We start from the raw sequence: 23,948 nt of genomic DNA, 5'->3' as shown, positions 1-23,948 counted from the left end.
TATCTGAGACTGGTGAGTTTTTGTGGGGTGATAACTTTTTGGGGCTCCAAAATCACTGCAGATGGTGACTGCAGCCATGAAATTAAAAGACGCTTACTCCTTGGAAGAAAAGTTATGACCAACCTAGATAGCATATTGAAAAGCAGAGACATTTGCCAACAAAGGTCCGTCTAGTCAAGGCTGTGGTTTTTCCAGTGGTCATGTATGGATGTGAGAGTTGGACTGTGAAGAAAGCTGAGTGCCGAAGAACTGATGCTTTTGAACTGTGGTGTTGGAGAAGACTCTTGAGAGTCCCTTGGACTGCAAGGAGATCCAACCACTCCATTCTGAAGGAGATCAGCCCTGGGATTTCTTTGGAAGGAATGATGTTAAAGCTGAAACTCCAGTACTTTGGCCACCTCATGCGAAGAGTTGACTCATTGGAAAAGACTCTGATGCTAGGAGGGATTGGGGGCAGGAGGAGAAGGGGACGACAGAGGATGAGATGACTGGATGGCATCACTGACTCGATGGACGTGAGTCTGGGTGAACTCCAGGAGTTGGTGATGGACAGGGAGGCCTGGCGTGCTGCAATTCATGGGGTCGCAAAGAGTCGGACACGACTGAGCGACTGAACTGAACTTTGTTTGTTCTATGAAAGTTGACTTGATTAGACTTTCTAACTTTAATTGCATCAATTTTGGTAATCTGTACTTCCCTAGGAAATTATTCATTTCATGTAGGTTTCCAGACTTATTTAAGTCTGCAAACTAAGTCTCTTATAATTTAAAATTCCTTGTTTCATTGGTTTCTTATATATTTGTGCTTCTGCTTTCCCCTCCTAAATCACACCTCGTGCATTGTCTTTTTTTTTTAAACAGCAGGATTTCAATTTATTAGATCTAATTTTTTGTCCCTCATTCATTTCTGTTTTTGTATTCTTGGTACTTTGTGATTCTTTGTTTAGATTTGTGGGCTCAGTGTTAACCTTTTTGATTTTTTAATTGATAAGTCTTTTTAGTAGAGTGAATTTTCTCAGACATGGCTTTCAGTGCATCCCGTAAGTTGTTGACATAGCATTTTGTCATTTTTTTTTTTAATTCTGTAGTTCCAGCTCTCTTTAACCCAAGAGTTAATTTGAGGCTTTTAAATGTCCAGATGGAAAGAAAGCCTTTCTGATTTTTTGTTAGTAAACTTTAATGTCTTTGAATTCTGTTCAAAGTATTGTTTATAACATTTCTACCTTATGAAAGTTACCAGTGTTTAGCAAATTAAATAATCAATTTTTGGACTGTTTTATGGATATATGAGAACAATATGTATTTGTCAGGGTGCAACTTTTGACAAGTACCCGTAAGCTCTACATTATTATGTCATTTAAGCTGTGTTAGCTCTTTGTTTTTTCTCTGCTTGATCTGTTTTATATTGAAAATGGGGTGGTCTCATTACTATTGTTTATGCCTATGTCTTAGGACATCTCCTATAGTTAAAAGTGGTTGCTGTGTTATTTGATGCCTTTACAGAACAAGTTTGCTGAATCTTGATCTAGTAGATTGATCAAGGGCTCTTGGGAATGACAGTAACTGTGTTCTTGCGTGCTTAAAACTTTTTCCATTGATTTGCATTTTATTTCCTTGAGTTTTTAAAAAATACAGCTGTACTGTTATTGCTTTATGTTGTTATTTAGAAGTTTGGTCATTAAATTCTCTTGATTTTTTTTTTTTTTTAATCTTTTTTGCCTGGAGACCTTAAGAATGATTTTTTTTCATCTTTAAACTCTAATAGTTTTTTAAGAAATGTATTTATTCATTTATTCCTTCTTGTGCTGGGTCTTTACTGCTGTGCGTGGGTTTCCTCTAGTTGTGGTGCACAGGCTTCTCACTGTGGTGGCTGCTCTCGTTGCGGAGCATGGGCCCTAGGGTGAGTGGGCTTCAGTAGTTGAGGCCCATGAGCTTAGTTGCCCCACCACATATGGACTCTTCCTGGACAGAGATTGAACCTATGCCTCCTGTTTTGGCAGGTGGATTCTCCACCACTGTCCCACCAGGGAAGTCCTAAAGTCTAACAGTTTCACTGGGGTATGTCTCTGAGTTCATTATTGCAGGTCAGTTTTCCCAGGTCTTTGGCAGCCCCTTTTAGTGTGCAGAATCAGGTCTTATTTCTGGATATTTTTCTTAGATTGTAGTGTAATATTTTTTTCTATTTCATTTTTCTTAAGGATGTCTGATATATGTATGTTTGGTTTATTTTACCTATCTTTATGGTCACTCTTTCTCACCCCTGTTTCATCTTTCATTAATCTCTTATTCTCATGTTAGTTTTCCAGTTTCTTTAGTTTTTCACTTCTCATTTGTATCTGTTCTTCCTTAGGTAGTTTGAAATTCAGTTATTTTCCTATATGATTTTTCTTTTCTGAGTTTTGTCAACCCTTATGTCTTATTTTTGTTCTTAGTTTTGAAGTTTCTTATTTAGGCCATGTTTTCATATTATCAGGATTTTTGTTTGAGGATATTTAATTTGTATATTAATAACAGTGTAGAATGTGTGTGTGGTCGCTAAGTAGTATCCAACTCTTCGCAGCCCCATGGACTGCAACCCTCCAGGCTCCTCTGTCCATGGGATTTCCCAAGCAAAGGTACTGGAGTGGGTTGCCATTTTCTTTGTGCAGGAGATCTTCCTGACCCAGGGATCAAATGTGCATCTCCTGCATTGGCGGGTGGATTTTTATGTTGTTGTTTTTTACTACTGAGCCACCCCGGAAGTCCTTGTTCTGTTATGGTGTTACGTTACAGTTTTCTTCTCCTTCGTGTTTTTTTTTTTGGGGGGGGGGGGATGGGGGTTGGGCAGGAGTGAGGGTGGGGAGAGTTATCAGTGACAGTGATTCTCGTTTTCTGTTTTCTCCTGCAGTGGCTTTGTGTTGTTCCTTTGCATTTCTTGGACAGAGGTGGTTATTTCCGGTGGTTTGAAATGTATAGTTTAAGTGCTCCCTCTTCTGTCAGTGTAAAATAAAGTATGGTTTCTTTGAATGCTTTCAGGGCGGTGGGGGTGTGGTTATTTCTTTACTTTTTTTTTTTCTTCTGCTTTCCTTGTTCTGGAAAATATTAAATTTCCCCCTCTTTGCTTTTTTACCCCTCACACAATCTCTGAAGGACTTTTTCCTCTTGCCTTCTGCTGCCTAGAAACATTGCCTTCCAGGCCGCCTTCTAGAGTCTTCAGGCACTTTTAAATCCCTTTCCTGTAGTCAGTGCTCTGATCTTACCAGGATTCTGAATATTTATGGACCTCTTCATTGTGGGAATGATTATGATTTAATCTTGGGCTCTTCATTTCCCTTCTCTCTTCCCTCATGTTTTCTGGGCTCCACTCTCTATATGAAGTTATGTAAAGGCTTGGGTGTGAACTTGAGAAATGACTCCATTGGAAATTAAGAGGTGGTTTTTTTCCCCTCTATTTATAGGTAACTGATGCTTGTGGTCTTATAATGTTCTCTTAGTTATGCTGCAGGCCTGTACTTTGTTTTGTTTATTCTTGTTAGGCTTTTAAGTTTATGGATGATGTATTAGGATATTTAGATTTATATACCATTGCCTCAGCCACTCACTAAAGTATGCCTAAAATTTCATATCCAGAATCATTGTCTGTGTTTTTAGACTTTATTGTCTCTGTGCCATCCAGAGTGGTAGTGCAGCATTTCTTACAAGACAACTGCACTATTATCTCAGGATTTTCTACCAAGCCAGTGATAGACACCTTTTATGCAGATTTTGATGCTGGTTCTTTCTTGATCTTGTGAGATAATATCAATAGAAGATTTCAGAGACAAATCAATATTTTCTCAATGGTTTATTGACTAAAATTTTGAAAGATTACAGTTGTTAGATAATCAAGAATAATAAGCAAATATATATTCAAATGAGAAACAGAGTCACAGATACAGAAGGCAGACTAGAGTGGTTACCAAAGGGAAAGAGGGTGAAGGAGGAAGAAATTTAGGAGTATGGGATGATCAGATTCAAACTAATATATACATAATAGATACACAACAAGGATATACTCTATGGCACAGGGAATTACTATACCATTATCTAGTAATAACCTGTAATGGAATATAATCTGTGAAAATACCAAATCACTACGCTGTGTACCTAAAACTCACACAATATTGTAAATCAACTATACTGCAATAAAAATAAAAATACTACATATGACTTCTTTGAAAAATAAAAAATTTGTACTTGTTTAGGCAATTTCAACTATTTCTAGACTGACCAATAGCAATTGTAGAATGCTTTACTTTGTATGTTGCATTTCACCTTCAGTTAAAATGTGAAAAAATCATTTTAGAATTGAAGAAACAGAGTTGAGTCTCAGATTATGTACGGGCTGCAACAGGAATAGTGTCGCTTTGGTGTAAGGCGTTTTGGGGGGTCTGTGCCTTGGGATCCTATTAAAGACAGAACCATTACATAGAACTTTAAGCACTGTAATGACACATTTCTTTGGAAAGGATGGATCTGCCTTTTCCTGAGCTTCATAATGTCGTATGATTCTGAATACATATATTCAGAAGATTTCAAATGGTATCTTAAAAAGGAGTTCTGGTTTTAGTGGACAACAGAAACTGTTGTTAGAATCTGTTAGTTAATATAAGCTGATAGGACTCAGTTCATATAAGCTAGATATGACTCATTTCAAACACTGCTCTTAAACTTCTTAAAGTTTATGAAAATTTGTAGTAAATTTTTGATAAATATTGTCTCTACCTCCAGGAGAAATGGGTGGGTTTTATATTGGTGAAATTGAATACAGTTGCATAAAAACAGTAGCAAGAGTCTTAAACAGGCTGTTAATGACAATCATGTTATTTTGAAGGCTAGAGTATTTATAACTTTTATAAATTCCCCCCATTCTCCTTGTTGTTTCCTGTCATAATTGTCCTTTGACTGTGACCTGCTGACTGAAACAAGGCAGCTTTTATTTAATCAACAAATATTTACTAAGCATGTCCCAGTAAGTGTCCTAGGCACTTACCAAACATATAGTGGTGAATGAGATTAATATGGTCTCTGCTTTCATGCAGCTCACAGTTAAGTGGGAAAGAGAAACATCCTGTAAAAAAAAAAAAAAAAGTGGTTTTAACTGTGATCAGTGATAAGGAAGTCAGCAGGGTACTATAGTAAGAAATACTGTGCAGAAAGGTAGACTGCTTCCTAGAATGTTAAGGAGACTTCTTTGATAACTTAACATTAAAACTGAGATCTTAAGCAAGAGGAGAGAAGCAGCCTTGCTAAAAATAGAAGGAACAGCATCCTGAGCAGAGGGTTGCAAAGACCTTGAGGTGAAAACTTGGTGTTTACTGGAAGCTGTTAGACAATCTGTGTGTCCCACTGGAGAGTTAGTGAGCAAAGGGGAGATTTCATAAGATGAGATGGAAGCAATAAGCAAGGACCATAAAGATAGGGCCTTGTTAGCTAAGGGAAAGAATTTTATCAAATTAGAGAATCAACAGGATTAGCTAAGATTTCTAAAAATTTGTGAGTATTTAACAAATGTATTAGGAGAGGTCAAGAAAGATGGTATTGAGCCTGTACTTATTAGTTATTTCTCTGGTCCATGTAAGAAATGACTTGAACAAGGATGATGACAGCAAAGTTAGGGCTGAGTAAGTAGCTGTCAGATTGGTCAAAATCAGTGGACCTTGCTGATGGGCTGGGTACAGGAAGAGAGGATGAAAAGAGGAAGACCTAAAGGCAGTGCACAGGTTTCTAGTGTAGACCTCAGAGTAGAGGAGGAAGTGAAAGAGGAGGAAGTTTAGAATATGTTGAGGCCCTGGTGAGGCAAGTTCTAGAAATAGTATGTAAGCAGCTGGTCGTTCTGGCCTAGAACTCAGTGGAAAAGTTTGGATAATGTCAGCATTCGTTTCACTATATTTCAGGCACTGTTCTGGATACTGAAGATGCAATGAAGAAAGCCAAATCCTCTGCCTAAATGGATCTTACAGGGTATAGATGAGATCATCTAGGCAGAGGATGCAGAGAGAAGGAGCCCAGCACAGAGCCCTCACAAACTCTGACATTTTCAAGCTGGGGAGAGATTGACTTTTTGATCTTCTAGAACCTTTCAGCCCACCGTTGCTGTCTATATAAATCATCATAGCCAATCATCAGTGTTAATGAAGGTTGAAGAGATGAAGAGAAAACCTAGGATTATAGATGCAGTAATTTCACAAATCTCACTGGGTGCTTGTTGGTGGGGCAGAAGTGTTAGCTTGCTTTGTTTCCCTGGATTATCTCATCCTTTTGGGTTGGGAGTTGTGATCCTCCTCTTGTTGTTGAGTCACTCAGTCGTGTCTGATCCTGCGAACCCATGAATTGCAGCACTCCGGGGCTTCCCTCTCCTTCTCCATCTGCCTGTGATCTTCCTATGTGGACCTTTCTTGTGTTGCAGGCTTTCCTTGAATGTCTGATTGTCTTTGGCTCTGTTCACATTTTAGAATGAGGCTGTAAATAAGTGCTCACAGAATAAGTGATCTGTGTTGTCCAGTGGGGACTGTCAACTGACCAAGCTTTGCTAAGGGAAAGCAGACAAGGAGCTGGTTGTAAAGCTGGAGGTGGAATCATGAACTCCAGAATCGTGAGGGTTTTTCCCTGGTTTCCAGCACCCATGCCTGCTGCCTACTTCTCCAAGAACAGGTCACTTCTGTGCATGGAGTCAGGGAAGTTAACTGTTCTCTGTACAGAAGAAGTCCAGTCTCATAGCTTGCCTCTGCTCTCTGGCCAGGGACATGTCCATGAGTTCAGAGCTTCTCCAGAGGTCCATAGGTAGATTCGCGTCTGTGCTGCCTATTCCCTGAGCACTGAAGGCTGGGACTTCGTTTGTCTAGTTCCATCGGTTATCACTCCTTCATTTACTTCCTATATCCTACAGATTTGTTAAACTCTCTTCCTTGGAGGCCTCTTCCTGTTTTCTCCTTTATTGTGGGCATCTACTACTATGACTGTTCGACTTTCATTTTGATAGGGTCTTAAGAGCAAGAGGAGAGAAATGTAGGCATCCTGAGCCAGAAGCATTCATAATTTTAAGAGGTGCAGTTTTCTATTTTGACATCACTTGAGAAGCTTTTTCTTAGTCCAACTTGAGGTTTTGATATTTAACAAATAAAACTTTTGTATATAAGGCATGAGACTAGGTTCTGTGGGAAACAAGGGAAAGAGTAACAGGATTGCCCTTGCCCTCAGAGTCTCCTGTCTGATAAGAGCAGTAAAGCACATTATGTGTGAGTTATATATGATAATTTCTGAAAATTCTTAAAGAATTTCAAAAGATTATGATAAATCACATGAGGGAGGAATTGCCTCATGTATTTAATATATGAAATACTTTATAGAATAAATGTTTTACTTGCTGCTTCTGGAAAGATGGATAGAATTTCTCTTTTTTTTTTTGATATTTATGATTTTTTTTATTTTATTTTTAAACTTTACAAATTGTATTAGTTTTGTCAAATATCAAAATGAATCCGCCACAGAATTTCTATGAGCAGAAATTTGGGTTAAAGGGAGGACCTTTCCAAAAGAATAACATGGCCTGAGCAGTGATTCAGAGTTGAAAACACAGAAAGTCTGATTGAGAAAAAGCAGTGAGTCAGTTTGACTAGAGTAGAGGACATCAGTAACTGTCAGATGACGGTGGTTCCTGAGAAAGGGAAAGGCAGGCCTATCCTTGAAAAGGAGGAAACTTAGCCCTGAAATAAGAGGAAAAGAGATCAGAGACCTTGGGATATCAAGGGAAGAGTGCAAAAGTCCTCTATGCTGCACATAATTTTAATGGATAAGATAGTTTTGAAACTTCGGGAGTGAGTTGCAGACTTAACAGACATACTCACTTATGATCTTATGTTATTACTTTAGAGTGGAACTTCGTAAAGGAAGCACATTGGAAATGTATTAAAGTTGAAGCTAGATTTGAGGTTGCATAATGCATATTAGCATAACAGTATACAAAGTTCTGATTATTGACAGTTTTTAGAATGAATAGTCCTTTACTAGAAGATACATTCATCTTTTGGGATAATTTGGAGGAAGATCAGTAAGTATAAATAAAACCAGATCAAAATAATGTCCTTTTTAACAGTATGATGAGATTTGGAGACATTTTTCCCTGGAGTCAGATTTTTCTGGGGTTTTTGTTGTTGTTATAATATTTTTAATTGCTTTCACTTAAAATATGATCTCCAATGGAAAATGTGTATATTAAGTAGGTGCTCTTGGGAATTAAGATCTGAACAAGGGGCAAAACTAACTGGAAACTTAAAATTTCTTGATTCCACATGGACACGTGAGAACTAGATTTAGTTTTCTTTTGTTTGTTTCTTACTGGAGTGTAGTTAACTTATAAGGTTGAGTTAGTTTCAGGTGTACAACCTGGTGATACAGTTATAGATACATGTATCTATTCTTCAGATTCTGTTTCCCATATAAATTATTACAGAGTATTGAGTAGAATTTCCCGTGCTGTACAGTAGGTCCTCCTTGGTTCTCTCTCTGGTACACAATAGTGTGTATGTGTTAATCCTAGCCTTCTAATTTATCCCTCCACCCTCACCTTTCCCCTTAGGTAATTGTAAGTTTATTTTCTAGCTCCGTGTGTCTGTTTCTGTTTTATAAATAAGTACATTTTTATTTTTTTTTTAGATTCCACATACACTTAAATGGGCAAATGTCATATAATATTTGTCTTTCTCTGGCTTACTTCACTTAGATATGATAATATCTAGGCCATCCATGTTACTGCAAATGGCATCATTTCATTCTTTATGGCTGAGTAATATTTCATTGTGTGTGTGTATCACATTTTTGTCCATGCTTCTGTTAATGGACATTTAGGTTGCTTCTGTGTCCTGGCTGTTGGAAATAGTGCTGCAGTGAACACTGGGGCACATGTATCTTTCTGAAATATCATTTTCTCTGGAAATATGCCCAGGAGTAGGATTGTAGGATCATATGGTAGGTCTGTCTTTAGCGTTTTTAAGGAACCTTCATCCTCTTCTCCAAAGTGGTTATACCAACTTACGTTCCCCACCAACAGTGTATGAGCGTTCCCTTTTCTCCACACCCTCTCTAGCATTTATTGTTTGTAGAATTTTTGATGATGGCCATTCTGACCAGTGTGAGGTGAAACCTCTTCATAGTTTTGCTTTGCATTTCTCCAATAGTTAGTGATACTGAGCATATTTTAATGTGTTTGTTGGCCATCTTTATGTCTTCTTTGGAGAACTTTCTGTTTAGGTCTTCTGCCCATTTTTTGGTTAGGTTGTTTGGTTTTGATACTGAACTTGCAAGAGCTGTTTGTATATTTTGAAGATTAATCCCTTGTTGGTTGCTTTGTTTGCAAATATTTTCTCACATTCTGGGTGTTGTCTTTTTGTCTTGTTTATGACTTTCTTTGCTGTGCAAAAACTTTTAGGTTTCATCAGGTCCCAGTTATTCTTTTTGTTTTTATTTTCTATATGAGGTGGGTCAGAAGAGAGATTGTGGTGATTTTTATGTAAGAGTTGTTCTACCTGTGTTTTCTTCTAAGTTTATAATAGTTGGTCTTACATTGAGGTCTTTAATCCATTTTATTTTTATGTATGATGTTAGAGAATGTTCTAATTTCATTTCCTTTACATTCCAGTTTTCCCAGCACCTCTCAATGAAGAGACTATCTTTTCTCCATTATATATTTTTGCCTCCTTCAGTTCAGTTCAGTTGCTCAGTCATGTCCGACTCTGCGACCCCATGGACTGCAGCATGCCAGGCCTCCCTGTCCATCACCAACTCCCAGAGTTTACTCAAACTCATGTACGCTGAGTCAGTGATGCCAACCAACCGTCTCATCCTCTGTCGTCCCCTTCTCCTCCTTCCTTCAATCTTTCCCAGAATCAGGGTATTTTCCAAGAGTCAATTATTTGCCCTCAGGTGGCCAAAGTATTGGAGTTTCAGTTTCAGCATCAGTCCTTCCAATGATTATTCGGGACTGATTTCCTTAAGGATGGACTGGTTGGATCTCCTTGCAGTCCAAGGGACTCTCAAGAGTCTTCCCCAACACCACAGTTCAAAAGCACCAATTCTTCGGTGCTCAGCTTTCTCTATAGTCCAACTCTCACATCCATACATGACTACTGGAAAAACCATAACACTGACTAAATGGATCTTTGCTGGCAAAATAATGTCCCTGCTTTTTAATATGCTATCTAGGTTGGTCATAACTTTTCTTCCAAGGAGCAAGCGTCTTTTAATTTCATGGCTGCAGTCACCATCTGCAGTGATTTTAGAGCCCCCCAAAATAAAGTCTTCTCACTGTTTCCACTGTTTTCCCATCTGTTTGCCATGAAGTGATGGGACCAGATGCCATGATCTTAGTTTTCTGAATGTTGAGTTTTAAGCCAACTTTTTCACTCTCCTCTTTCACTTTCATTAAGAGGCTCTTTGGTTCCTCCTCTTCACTCTGCCATAAGGGTGATGTCATCTGCATATCTGAGGTTACTGATATTTCTCCCTGGAATCTTGATTCCAGCTTGTGCTTCATCCAGTCCAGCATTTCTCATAATGTATTCTGCATATAAGTTAAATAAGCAGGGTGACAATATACAGCCTTGACGTACTCCTTTCCTGATTTGGAACCAATCTGTTCCATGTCCAGTTCTAACTGTTACTTCTTGACCTGCACTCAGATTTCTCAGGAGGCAGGTCAGGTGGACTGGTATTCCCATCTCTGTAAGAATTTTCCACAGTTTATTGTGATCCACAAAGTCAAAGGCTTTGGCGTAGTCAATAAAGCAGAAATAGATGTTTTTCTGGAAGTCTCTTGCTTTTTCGATGTTCCAGCAACTGTTGGCAATTTGATCTCTGGTTCCTCTGCCTTCTCTAAATCCAGCTTGAATACCTGGAAGTCCACAGTTCACGTACTCTTGAAGCCTGGCTTGGAGAATTTTGAGCATTACTTTACTAGCGTGTGAGATGAGTGCAATTGTGCAGTAGTTTGAGCATTCTTTGGCATTGCCTTTCTTTGAGATTGGAATGAAAACTGACCTTTTCTAGTCCTGTGGCCACTGCTGAGTTTTCCAAATTTGCTGGCATATTGAGTGCAGCACTTTCACAGCATCATCTTTCAGGATTTGAAATAGCTCAACGGGAATTCCATCACCTCCACTAGCTTTGTTCGTAGTGATGCTTTCTAAGGCCCACTTGACTTCATATTCCAGGATGTCTGGCTCTAGGTGAGTGATCACACCACTGTGATTATCTTGGTCATGAAGATCTTTTTTGTACAGTTCTTTTGTGTATTCCTGCCACCTCTTCTTAATATGTTCAGCTTCTCTTAGGTCCATACCATTTCTGTCCTTTATCGAGCCCATCTTTGCATGAAATGTTCCCTTGGTATCTCTAATTTTCTTGAAGAGATCTCTAGTCTTTTGCATTCTATTGTTTTCCTCTATTCTTTGCATTGATCGCTGAGGAAGGCTTTCTTATCTCTCCTTGCTATTCTTTAGAACTCTGCATTTAGATGGGTGTATCTTTCATTTTCTCCTTTGCCTTTTGCTTCTCTTCTTTTCATGGTTATTTGTAAGGCCTCCTCAGACAACCATTTTGCTTCATGCATTTCTTTTTCTTGGGGATGGTCTTGATCACTGCCTCCTGTACAGTGTTACACACCTCCATCCATATTTCATCAGGCACTCTATCATATCTAATCCCTTGAATCTATCTCTCACTTCCACTGTATAATCATAAGGGATTTGATTTAGGTTGTACCTGAATGGTCTAGTGGGTTTCCCTGCTTTCTTGAGTTTAAGTATGAATTTGACAATAACAAGTTCATGATCTGAGCCACAGTCAGCTCCCGGTCTTGTTTTTGGTGACTATATAGAGTGTCTCCATCTTTGGCTGCAAAGAATATAATCAATCTGATTTCAGTGTTGACCATCTGGTGATGTCCATCTGTGGAGTCTTATGTGTTGTTGGAAGAGGGTGTTTGCTATGACCAGTGCATTTTCTTGGCAGATTGTATTAGCCTTTGCTCTACTTCATTCTATTGGAGAAGGAAATGGCAACCCACTCCAGTATTCTGGCCTGGAGGATCCCAGGGACAGAGGAGCCTAATGGGCTGCCATCTATGGGGTCGCACAGAGTCGGACATGACTGAAGTGACTTAGCAGCAGTAGCAGCTACTTCATTCTGTACTCCAAGGCAAAAGTTGCCTGTTACTCCAGGTATATCTTAACTTCCTACTTTTTCATTCCAGTCCCCTATAATGAAAAGGACATTGTTTTGGGGTATTAGTTCTAGAAAGTCTTGTAGGTCTTCATAGAACTGTTCAACTTCAGCTTGTTCAGCATTACTGGTCAGGGCATAGACTAGTATTACTGTGATATTGAATGGTTTGCCTTGGAAATGAACAGAGGTCATTCTGTTGTTTTTGAGATTGCATCCAAGTACTGCATTTCAGACTCTTGTTGACTGTGATGGCTACTCCATTTCTTCTAAGGGATTCTTGCCCACAGTAGTAGATATAATAGTCATCTGAGTTAAATTCACCCATTCCAGTCCATTTTAGTTCATTGATTCCTAAAATCAGTGTTCAGTCTTGCCATCTCCTGTTTGACCACTTCCAATTTGCCTTGATTCATGGACCTAACATTCCAGGTTCCTATGAAATATTGCTCTTTACAGCTTCAAACCTTACCTCCGTCACCAGTCACATCCAGAATGGGGTGTTCTTTTTGCTTTGGCTCCATCTCTTCATTCTTTCTAGAGTTATTTCTCCACTGATCTCCAGTAGCATATTGGGTACCTGCTGAGCTGGGGAGTTCCTCTTTCAGTGTCCTGTCTTTTTGCCTTTTCATACTGTTCCTGGGGTTCTCAAGGCAAACTTCATGGGATTCTCTCTTGCCTCCTGCTGTAAATTAATTGATCCTAGGTGTGTGGGTTTATTTCTGGGCTTTCTGTCCTGTTCAGTTGATCTATAACTCTCTACTTGTGCCATTTATTGTTGTTGTTACTGTTCAGTCGCTAAGTCGTGTCCAACTGTATGCGCTCCCATGGACTGCAGCACGCCAGGTGTCCCTGTCCTTCACTGTCTCCCAGAGTTTGCTCAAACTCACGTCCATTGAGTCAGTGATGCTATCCAACCATCTTATCCTCTGTTTCTGTTTCTCCTTTGCCCTCAGTCTTCCCCAGAATGAGGGTCTTTCCAGTGAGTTGACTCTTCACATCAGGTGCCCAAAGTATTGGAGCTTTAGCATATTCAAGGTTTATTTCCTTTAGGATTGACTGGTTTGATCTCATTGATGTCCAAGGGACTCTCAAGGGTCTTCTCCTGTACCACAGTTCAAAGGCATCGATTCTTCAGCACTCAGCCTTCCTTATGGTTCAACTCTCACATCCATACATGAGTACTGGAAAAACCATAGCTTTGACTAGATGGACCTTTGTCAGCAAAGTGATTTCTATACTTTTTAATACACTGTCTAGGTATGTTGTGAGAAGGCTATGGCACCCCACTCCAGTACTCTTGCCTGGAAAATCCCATGGATGGAGGAGCCTGGTAGGCTGCAGTCCATGGGGTCGCTAGGAGTCAGACACGACTGAGCGACTTCACTTTCAGTTTTCACTTTCATGCATTGGAGAAGGAAATGGCAACCCACTCCAGTGTTCTTGCCTCGAGAATCCCAGGGATGGGGGAGCCTGGCGGGCTGCGGTCTATGGGGTCCCACAGAGTCAGACACGACTGAAGTGACTTAGCAGCTTAGCAGCAGCAGGTTTATTGTAGCTGTTCTTCCTGAGAGCAAGCATCTTTAAATTTTGTGGTTGCAGTCACCGTCTGCAGTGATTTGGAGCCCAAGAAAATAAAGTCTGTCACTGTTTCCCCATCCAATTGCCATGAAGTGATGGGACTGGATGTCATGATCTTTGTTTTTTGCATGTTGAGTTTCAAGCCAGCTTTTTCACTCTCCTCTTTCACCTTCATCAAGAGGCTCTTCAGTTCCTCTTCACTTTCTGCTGTTAAAGTGATATCATCTGCAAACCTGTGGTTGTTGATATTTGTCCCAGCAATCTTGATTCCAGGTTGTGATTCATCCACCCCAGCATTTTGCAGGATGTACTCTGCTTTGTATGTTAAATCAGCAGTGTGACAGCATATAGTCTTGATACAGTCCTTTCCTAGTTTGGAACCAGTCCGTTGTTCCATGTTCAGTTCTAACTGTTGTTTCTCGTCATGTGTACAGGTTTCTCAGGAGGCGTGTAATGTGGTCTGAGATTCCCATCTCATTAAGCATATTCCAGTTTGTTGTGATACACACAGTCAAAAGCTTTAGCATAGTCAGAGAAGCAGAAGTAGGTGTTTTTTTAAAATTCCATTGCTTTTTCTATGATCCAGAGTATGTTGGCAATTTGAGATCTGGTTCCTCTGCCTTTTCCAGATCCAGCTTGTACATCTGGAAGTTCTCAATTCACATACTCTTGAAGTCTAGCTTGAACGATTTTGAGCATAATCTAGATGGCGTGTAAAATGAGTACAATTGTACAGTAATTGTACATTCTTTGGCATTGCCTTTCTTTGGGATTGGAATGAAAACTGACACTTTCCACTCCCATGGACACTGCTGAGTTTTCCAAATTTGCTGGCATAATGAGTGCAGCACTTTCAGAACATCATCTTTAAGGATTTGAAGTAGCTTAGCTGGAAAGGCATCACCTCCACTAGCTTTGTTCATAGTAATGCTTTCTAAGGCCCACTTGACTTCACACTCCAGGATGTCTAGCTCTAGGTGAGTGATCACACCATCATAGTTATCTGGGTCATTAAGAGCTTTTTTTGTACAGATCTTCTGTGTAGTCTTGCCACCTCTTCTTAACCTCTTCTGCTTCTGTTAGGTCCTTGCCGTTTTTGTCCTTTATTGTGCCCATCTGTGCATGAAATGTTCCCCTTTGTATGAAATGCCTCCATTTTGCTTAAAGAGATCTCTAGTCTTTCCCATTCTGTTATTTTCCTCTATTTCTTTGCATTGCTCACTTAAGAAGGCTTTCTTATATCTCCTTACTATTATCTGGAACTCTGCATTCAGTTGGGTATATCTTTCCCTTTCTCCTTTGCCTTTCACTTCTTTTCTCAGCTATTTGTAAGGCCTTCTCAGACAACCATTTTGCCTTTTTGCATTTCTCTTTCTTGGGGATGGTTTTGGTCACCACCTCCTGTACAGGGTCATGAACCTCTGTCCATGGTTCTTCAGGCACTCCTCTACCAGATCTGGTCCCTTGAGTCTGTTAATCACCTCCACTGTATAAGCATAAGGGATTTGATTTAGGTCATTCCTGAATGTCTTAGTGGTTCTCCCTACTTTATTCAGCTTGAGCCTGAATTTTGCTATAAGGAGCTTATGATCTGAACCATAGTCAGCTCCAGGTCTTGTTTTTGCTGACTGTATAGAGCTTCTCCATCTTTGGCTACAAAGAATATAATCAGTCTGATGTCAGTATTGACCATCTGGTGATGTCCATGTGTGGAATCGCCTCTTGTGTTGCTGGAAAAGAGTGTTTTCTATGACCAGTGTGTTCTCTTGGCAAAACTCAGTTAGCCTTTGCCCTGCTTCATTTTGTACTCCAAAGTCAAACTTGCCTGTAATTCCAGATGACTTCCTTCTTCTGCACTCCAGTCCCCTGTGATGAAAGGACACCTTTTTGGGTGTTAGTTCCAGTAGGTTCTGTAGGCCATCATAGAACCGTTCAGCTTCATGTTCTTCAGCATCAGTGATTGGGTCATTGACTTGGACAACAGACTGGTTCCAAATAGGAAAAGGAGTATGTCAAGGCTGTATATTGTCACCCTGCTTATTTAACTTACATTCAGATTACATCATGAGAAACGCTGGGCTGGAAGAAGCACAAGCTGGAATCAAGATTGCTGGGAGAAATATCAATAACCTCAGATATGCAGATGACACCACCCTTATGGCAGAAAGTGAAGAGGAACTAAAGAGCCTCTTGATGAAAGTGAAAGAGGAGAGTGAAAAAGCTGGCTTAAAACTCAACATTCAGAAAACTAAGATCATGGCATCTGGTCCCATTACTTCATGGGAAATAGATGGGGAAAGAGTGGAAACTGTGTCAGACTTTATTTTTGGGGGCTCCAAAATCACTGCAGATGGTGATTGAAGCCAGGAAATTATAAGACGCTTACTCCTTGGAAGGAAAGTTACGACCAATCTAGATAGCATATTGAAAAGCAGAGCTATTACTTTGCCAACAAAGGTCCGTCTAGTCAAGGCTCTGGTTTTTCCAGTGGTCATGTATGGATGTGAGAGTTGGACTGTGATGAAAGCTGAGCACCGAAGAATTGATGCTTTTGAACTGTGGTGTTGGAGAAGACTCTTGAGAGTTCCTTGGACTGCAAGGAGATCCAATCAGTCCATCCTAAAGGAGATCAGTCCTGGGTGTTCATTGGAAGGACTGATGCTAAAGCTGAAACTCCAATACTCTGGCCACCTCATGCGAAGAGTTGACTCATTGGAAAAGACCCTGATGCTGGGAGGGATTGGGGGCAGGAGGTGAAGGGGACAACAGAGGATGAGATGGCTGGATGTCATCACCGACTCGATGGACGTGAGTTTAAGTGAACTCCTGGAATTGGTGATGGTAGGGAGGCCTGGTGTGCTGCAATTCATGGGATCACAAAGAGTCAGACATGACTGAGCGACTGAACTGAACTGAACTGTGATATTGAATGGTTTGCCTTGGAATTGAGCTGAGATCATTCTAGCATTTTTGAGATGACACCAAGTACTGCATTTTGGACTCCTTTGTTGACTATGAGGGCTACTCCATTCCTTTAAGGTATTCTTGCCCACAGTTTTAGATATAATGATCATCTGAATTAATTCGCACATTCCTTTCCATTTTAGTTTACTGCTTTCTAAAATGTCAGTGTTCAGTTTTGCCATCTTCTGTTTGACTACATTCATTTAATCTTGACTCATGGACCTAACATTTCAGGTTCCTACGCATTATTATTCTTTATAGCATCGGACTTGACTTTTACCACCAGACACATCCATCGCTGGGCATTGTTTCCGCTTTGGCTCAGCCTCTTGATTGCTTCTGGAGCTATTGCTCCACTCTTCCCAGTAGCATATAGGGCACCTACCCAGCTGGAGAGTTCATCTCGCAATTTCGTATCTTTTTGTCTTTTCATACTGTTCATGATGACTGTAGCTTTATAGTATAGTCTGAATCAAGGAATCTTATTTCTCCAGCTCTGTTTTTCTCTCAGGATTGCTTTGGCTGTTTGGGGTCTTTTGTATTTCCATAAAATATTAAGTCTTTTGTTCTTGATCTTCCATTGGTAATTTGACAGGGATTGTGTTGAATCAGTAGACTGAGGTGGTATTTTGACAATATTGATTCTTCCAGTCCAATAACATGGTTTATATTTCTGTTTGTTGATGTCATCTTAGATTTTTTAATCAGTATCTTCTAGTTTTTGAACTTCAGTCCTTTTGCCTCCTTAGGTAGGTTTATTTTTAGGTGTTTTTTATTCTTTCTGATGTAATGATAAATGAGATTATTTCCTTCTCCTTATCTTTAGTGGTTAGTAGATAGACATGCAGTACTTATTACTGTTTACCGTGTTTATAATTTTTAAATGGAGATTCATGCTAAGTTGAGGCAAGCCTCCTATTGGATTGGCCAAACAGTTTGTTCATCTTTCAGAAAGCCCCAGACAAACTTTTTGGCCAACCCAGTATTTTGCAGGTAATGCTGTTCTGAGTCTCAATAGACTTTGGCACTCGGGGGAAAGATATATGCAGGTTTATAGTGTTTCTTGTATGTATGTTGTTGGTCATTTTAACATCACTGCCTGAAGTCTTCACTCAAACATCCACTTTCTAGTCATACCTTCCCTGCCTAACTTATCTAAAATGTCACCCTTCTGTAGCATTTCATATCACCTTTTTGTTTTTTTTTCCTTCTTAGAACTTATCATCTAACTTACTATATGTTATATCTACATATCTTTAATCTGACTTCCCCATTAGAAAGTAAGTTTTGTGTGCCTAAGTGTGTTTCACTCAATGCTGTATCCCTAATGCCTAGAACAAGCCTGGTAAGTAGTATGTATTCATTAAATGCTTGTTTTATGAATGCTTGCTAACCATAGTCACTAAATGTCTCCTGAACTCTCAGTTTATTTCCAGGTAAAATTTGTCTTTTATAGTTGTGTGTTATTTGCAATATATCATGAATCTGCATCTGAGGAAGTAATGTAAAAAACTTGTTTTTTAAAAAATCTATTTTGTATGTTAAATTAGAAATTTTAGTATTTGAGTAATAATTGGAATCATTTAAGAAAAACTGACCCTAAGTAAGTTTGAAATTTAGCACATGAAAACTCATTAGATCAGGATATTAAAGTCTTTTTTTGTACAGGTGCAAGTGGCATGAAGAAAATGATATTCTCTTCTGTGCTTTAGCTGTTTGCAAGAAAATTGCGTAAGTTAAGAGTGTCTTCATAATACTCTAATCTGCACTGAATTCTTTGCAACTTTCCTTGTTGCTTTGACATATAGGATGCATCACTCCTCACCTCTGTTTCCACAGTTCCCTTTTAAAACAAGCGCTTTTTAAAATCATGTTACTTTTATTATCACTGTTACTACTTGTTGGTTGTAGTTATCACCTGAGCAATTTGACTGACCCTTCAGAGGCACTTAAGCTGAATTTTTCCTTCTAGGATTCCAATAGGAAAGCAAAATCCCCTACTGTCATTAAGAACAGCACTTCCTTGTGAAGGTGCTCAAAAAATATAGACCCTTTTCTCCTGCTTTTGTCAGGAAGGTACTTGCAGCCTCAGATCTCTAGGTGCTCTGTTGATCACTTTATACAGCTGCTGATAGTTGGTCTGAGAATGAATAAGTGTTTAAGTATTAGCCCTCCTTCTGGTGTTGTTTCTTCCTGACTTAAGTATACGAGAATTCTGGTAATCTTTACACCCATTCCTGTTCTCTCATAATGAGGCTCATATTATATTTGCTAATCAAAGTATTGGTTACCACTGATGTACAATTTTATATGTGCTGCTACCAATTCCCATTTTTATTCAAATCTCTAAATTTATTTTTTCCAAGATTTACAATATCTCTCACATTGTTAGAAATTTTTAAAATGTGACTGCTGTTTAAATGAATTAGATGAGATTCTGATAATGAACATTTTGAATTCCTTTTTAAAGGTACTGCATCAGTAATTCTCTAGCCACTCTCTTTGGAATCCAGCTCACAGAGGCTCATGTACCACTTCAAGATTACGAGGCCAGCAATAGTGTGACACCCAAAATGGTTGTGTTGGATGCAGGGCGTTACCAGGTAAGGAGCTGACTCTGGTGGCTGCTAGTTTCTTAGGTCCTGCTCAGTGTGGTCCTGGTCCATAACAGATAACGAGCTTTCCTTTTTTGGTTCTCTCTTCTCTTAAAAGTTTTTTTAATCCTTCATGGAATGTCAGTTTTTAATCCAATTGAATTTTGCATAAGATCATTTTATTTCCTGGTGTATTTTTTCCTCTGGGGGACATTTGGCATTAGTCTTTATACAAAACACATTCAAACATTTATTCAAAAAATTATACACATTTTTGAAGTAGATATTTTAAGTACGAGACCCGATTCAGGATTTGATTAGAGGCTAATATAATTTCTCTACCACCTGTCTTCCCTCCTTGCTATTTACTTACTCGTAGGCCTCCCTATACTGCTGAGAGCATAGCAGTTAAGAGTATGGGCTCTCTAGTTAGAATTCCTGAATTTCACTTCAGACTCTGCTACATATAGGCTATGTTACTGCGAGTTATTTGAACTTTCTGTGCTGATTTCTTATCTGTAGAACAGTAATAATAATGAGCTAGTAGTTGTAGGGTTGAATGTAGCAGTATACGAAAGTACTAAAAATTCTGCCTTAGAATATAGTAGATAATAAATAAGTATTGTTATTTTAAAATAGTCAATAAAATAGTGAAAGGGGAACCCCAAAATGGAATGAATGATCGATACAGATAACTACTACTATCAATCTCAAAGGCACTACTTATGCTTAGCAAAAGCACCAGTCTCAAAAGGTTATGTACTGTATGATTCCATTTATGTGACATTCTTGAAAATGCAAATGATAACGATGGACATGTCAGTGGCTCCCAGAGGGTGGGGGAGGGTGTGTGTGTCTGTAAAAGGGATAGTGTGAGGAAGGTTTTTGAGGTGATAGGATAGCTCTGTCTCCTAATTGCCATGGTGGTTTCACAGATCTCTTTGTTAAAACTCAGAAATGTAAACCCCACCAAAAGTCTGTCTTAGTTGTGTGATAATTTTAAAATCTGGGCAAAACTCTTCTCTTTCTGTATTGTTAACCCTTAGCGCAGTAATTCTTCACTAGGGCCCATTTTTGTGCTGTTCAGGAGACATTGGCAACACTTGGAGACATTTTTGGTTGTTACAGCTGGGAATGGGGCGCTGCTGGCATCTAGTGAGTAGATACCAGTAAGCCTGCTAAACACTTGATAATGTACAGTGAAAGAAAGTGAAAGTTGCTCAGTCGTTTCCAACTCTTTGCGACCCCATGGACTATATATATAGTCCATGGAATTCTCCAGGCCAGAATACTGGAGTGGGTACCCTTTCCCTTCTCTAGGGGATCTTCCCAGTCCAGGCATCAAACCCAGATCTCCTGCATTGCAGGCAGATTCTTTGCCAGCTGAGCCACAAGGGACAGGACAGCCTTCTAAACAAAATATTACTTAGCCTAAAAATGTCAGTAGTATCCAGGATGAGAAGCCTTGCCTTAGCCCCGTCTCCGCCGTCTGTGCTGAGACTACCAGGTTTCGTCTCATTGTCCCCGCTTCCATTGTTAGCATCAGTCACTACGCAAGCTCAGGACACCTAGAGCCTCGCTCCATTTCCCAGACTCATCTTCCTAGGCTGATTCTGTATTCAGCCCTCCCCAACTCCTGGAAAACTGTGTGTCTTCTCAACCTCAGTTATCAACAAAATCTTGTATCATCAGCCTCCTCTGGGGAAGGCCTGTTTTCCTCCTTGATTCTAACTAAAATGTTACTGTCCTCTAAAGACACTGCTTCCCTGTTAGCTCTTTAAAATGGTGACCTTTTTTTCCCCTCATTTATTGTGGGCCTAGATTTGAGGTAGTTGTCCTTATTTAACTTCGTGGTCTCCAGACTTCCTAACTTTTCCCTAAAACCCCTAGGCTTTGAATCTCATGCCATTCAGGCTGATAGCCCCTTTTTGGAGTCCATAGGCCTCTGAGTTGGACATCTCCATTCTTTTATTGAGGCAGAAAATCAGACACTATTGCTGTCAGAATTCTTGATTTCAGTTTCCCCATAGATCTTTCTAATTGCCTGATATTTCAGTTCCTTGACTTTCCCTTCTCCAGTGGCGCTATCTCCTGCCATCCATCAAATATCCACTCCCATGATAGTCTAGGTCCCGGTGGAATCTTCCCACAATCTCAGTTTCAAGCATCCTACTCTCCTACCACCGCTGTCTTTCTCTGGTACCTCAGTGCCAACAGCTCTTTCACCTTGACTGAGACCTTCTATGTCCCCACTATTTGGAAGCCCTCCTTCGCAGGGTCACTGCATTGCACAACTCTGGGGGTCCATTCACACGTGGACAGTGCTGCACTCTCTCCTCACCTTGCCCTTCACCTCCTTCCTTCCCTGTTTAGATTCCTTGCTCTGTTATTTCCACTCACTTGCACTGTCAACTCCATTGGCCTTTCATTCTTCATCATACTTGGTTAATAAACACTAACCCTGATTAAATCAGCTTTTTACCTACTCTGTTCTTATACATTTGAAAAGAAACTACCATACTGACTGGTATTATTTAATATCTATCAGCACCAACTTCAAGTGAACCCTTAGCGGTGCGTGGCAGTTGTCCATTTCTCTGGTTTGATTAATCTTCCTCTCTCCTAGACAGTTATTTCTCATCTTTTCTCACTTGAAACTTCCATCAGCTCTTCCTTCATCCTTGTTCTAGCTGATGCTTTTATCCCCTCCTTCTCCGAGGAAATAGAAGCAATCAAGAGGTTTTCCATGTATTCCTACCATTACATTCACCATATACTCTGCTTTAATGCATGAATTGTCTATGTTTCTATCTAAGGCTAATCCTTCTATTCCTATATATCTTGTTCTCTTACCTACCTGAGGACATGGCTCTAATGGTTTTATACTGTTTCCTTCATCACTAGGGTTTCTTTCTTTTCTGAGTCATTCTTATTAGAAACATTATATGATCTCATATTTAAAAATAAAAACCCTTTTTTATGCTATAATTTCCCCCTCGAAGATTTCCTTCTGCTTTTCCTTTTACAACAGTACTCTTCAAAAGTTGATCAGACATTAGAAAGTGGGTGTTAGTTTGTATTTAAGGAGTAATTTGAAATAGATGATCCAATAATAAGAAATAAATGTTTCCCACTGTTTTTTGTTTGTTGGTTGCTTTTTACTTATAGAAGCTAAGGGTTGAGAGTCCAGGATTCTCTCATTTCAGCTCTTCTAATCAAGAACAAAGATCAAACACACCCACTGGTAAGCATCTTTTGTTTAATAAGGCACCTCAAAAAGTTAGGGTCTTTCTAAGATCCCAGGGTATGGTACTTAAACCAGTTCCAGAATGGCTTTAGGGCATCAGAATCTTGAATTGGGAGTCTACCTGTCAAAAGCACTTCATTTGGATATGTGTGGCTTTTTATCACTTTGATGAAATTTAACTTACTCTTCAGAATTTTGTTCAGGGCATTTAAAATAAAGCCTGTTACTCTTGTAGCAGCTATTGTTTTATAGTTTTGATGTGAGGGTGTCTTTGGGGAAATGGGAAAGTTTAAAAAAGCTAGTGACATAAATTTTCAAATGGTCCCTGAAGAACTTCAATTAAGATTTCCAGGACTTAAAAAAAATATTCAGCCTTTTGGCATCTTCTCTAAGAATTATCTCCCCTTTTGATGATCTGTTTAATCATGGTTTAGTGAAAGGCGTGCAGTAGGATGAATCAACTGAGAAAGCTGTTTATAATAAGACTAAAATTGCTACATTTCTTTTCTTGTATTTTTAATATCCTAGGTGACTACCCATCTGGGGTGAAAATCTCTGGCCAAAACAGCAGTGTTCGGGGAAGAGGGATTACCCGCTTACTAGAGAGCATCTCCAGTTCCTCCAGCAATATCCATAAATTCTCCAACTGTGAGACTTCAGTCTCACCTTACACATCCCCAAAACACGGATACAAATCTTTCTCTTCCTTATCTTAATGATGGTACATTTTTCAATTTCTGGAAAAATAACAGGGCCAACTTCCCTTCTGACTATAGTCATATATTAAACAGATGACATCAATGATAAATGTCATTACTATAAAAACTACTTAATTTGTAAGGAAATTCTGTTTCATGGATTAAAAATAATTGTGGTTGGAGAAGATCTTGGCATTTTTGCTTTTTTCTTTAGGGCTTGTTCTACTTTCTGACTGTATTATGGGAATGCCATTAAAGTTTTGAGTCCTGTAATAAAACCAGCATTTTAAGAGTTGTGCTTTTGGGAATGTTATATTTTTGTATCTTTTCCTCCACAATAAAGGTATTGAATATCTGTTATGAAAGATTTTTAAATAGTTTTATGTATTTCTTCCCATTATGAAATGTGGAATGGTACCCTTGAGACCAGCTCTTTTCATTGCAAATACTAAAAAAAATTAGTCTTTAACAAAAATACTTTTTCTACTTAAAGTCTTTGAAACATGCTGACTTTGGCAAAAGTCATCTGAAGAATGAGAAACCAAAAGGAGATTATGTCATTTTCCCCAAATCACATGGCTGGACAGTGACCAGATTCCAGGTTTACTTGACCACAAGGCCTTCTGCATAT

At 39.3% G+C, this 23,948-nt stretch overlaps 1 protein-coding gene across 4 annotated transcripts in view; it reads left to right on the top strand.

Moving 5' to 3' along the window:
• MAEL (maelstrom spermatogenic transposon silencer) overlaps positions 1-23,692 on the top strand; it is a 76,372-nt gene extending 52,680 nt beyond the window's left edge. For all 4 annotated transcript variants that reach the window (XM_027526821.1, XM_027526827.1, XM_027526813.1 and 1 more), the window contains 4 exons: positions 18,447-18,509; positions 19,249-19,381; positions 22,541-22,616; positions 23,148-23,692. In XM_027526821.1, coding sequence (XP_027382622.1) covers positions 18,447-18,509; positions 19,249-19,381; positions 22,541-22,616; positions 23,148-23,335 — 460 coding nt within the window. In that variant the 3' untranslated portion in view covers positions 23,336-23,692. The remainder of the gene's footprint in view (positions 1-18,446; positions 18,510-19,248; positions 19,382-22,540; positions 22,617-23,147) is intronic.
• Positions 23,693-23,948: the final 256 nt, after the last annotated feature.

This window comes from Bos indicus x Bos taurus, chromosome 3, assembly GCF_003369695.1.
Source record: "Bos indicus x Bos taurus breed Angus x Brahman F1 hybrid chromosome 3, Bos_hybrid_MaternalHap_v2.0, whole genome shotgun sequence".
Lineage (NCBI taxonomy): Eukaryota > Metazoa > Chordata > Mammalia > Artiodactyla > Bovidae > Bos > Bos indicus x Bos taurus.
Note: the sequence above shows the minus strand (reverse complement) of the source record. Positions and strands in the feature narration are given on the sequence as shown.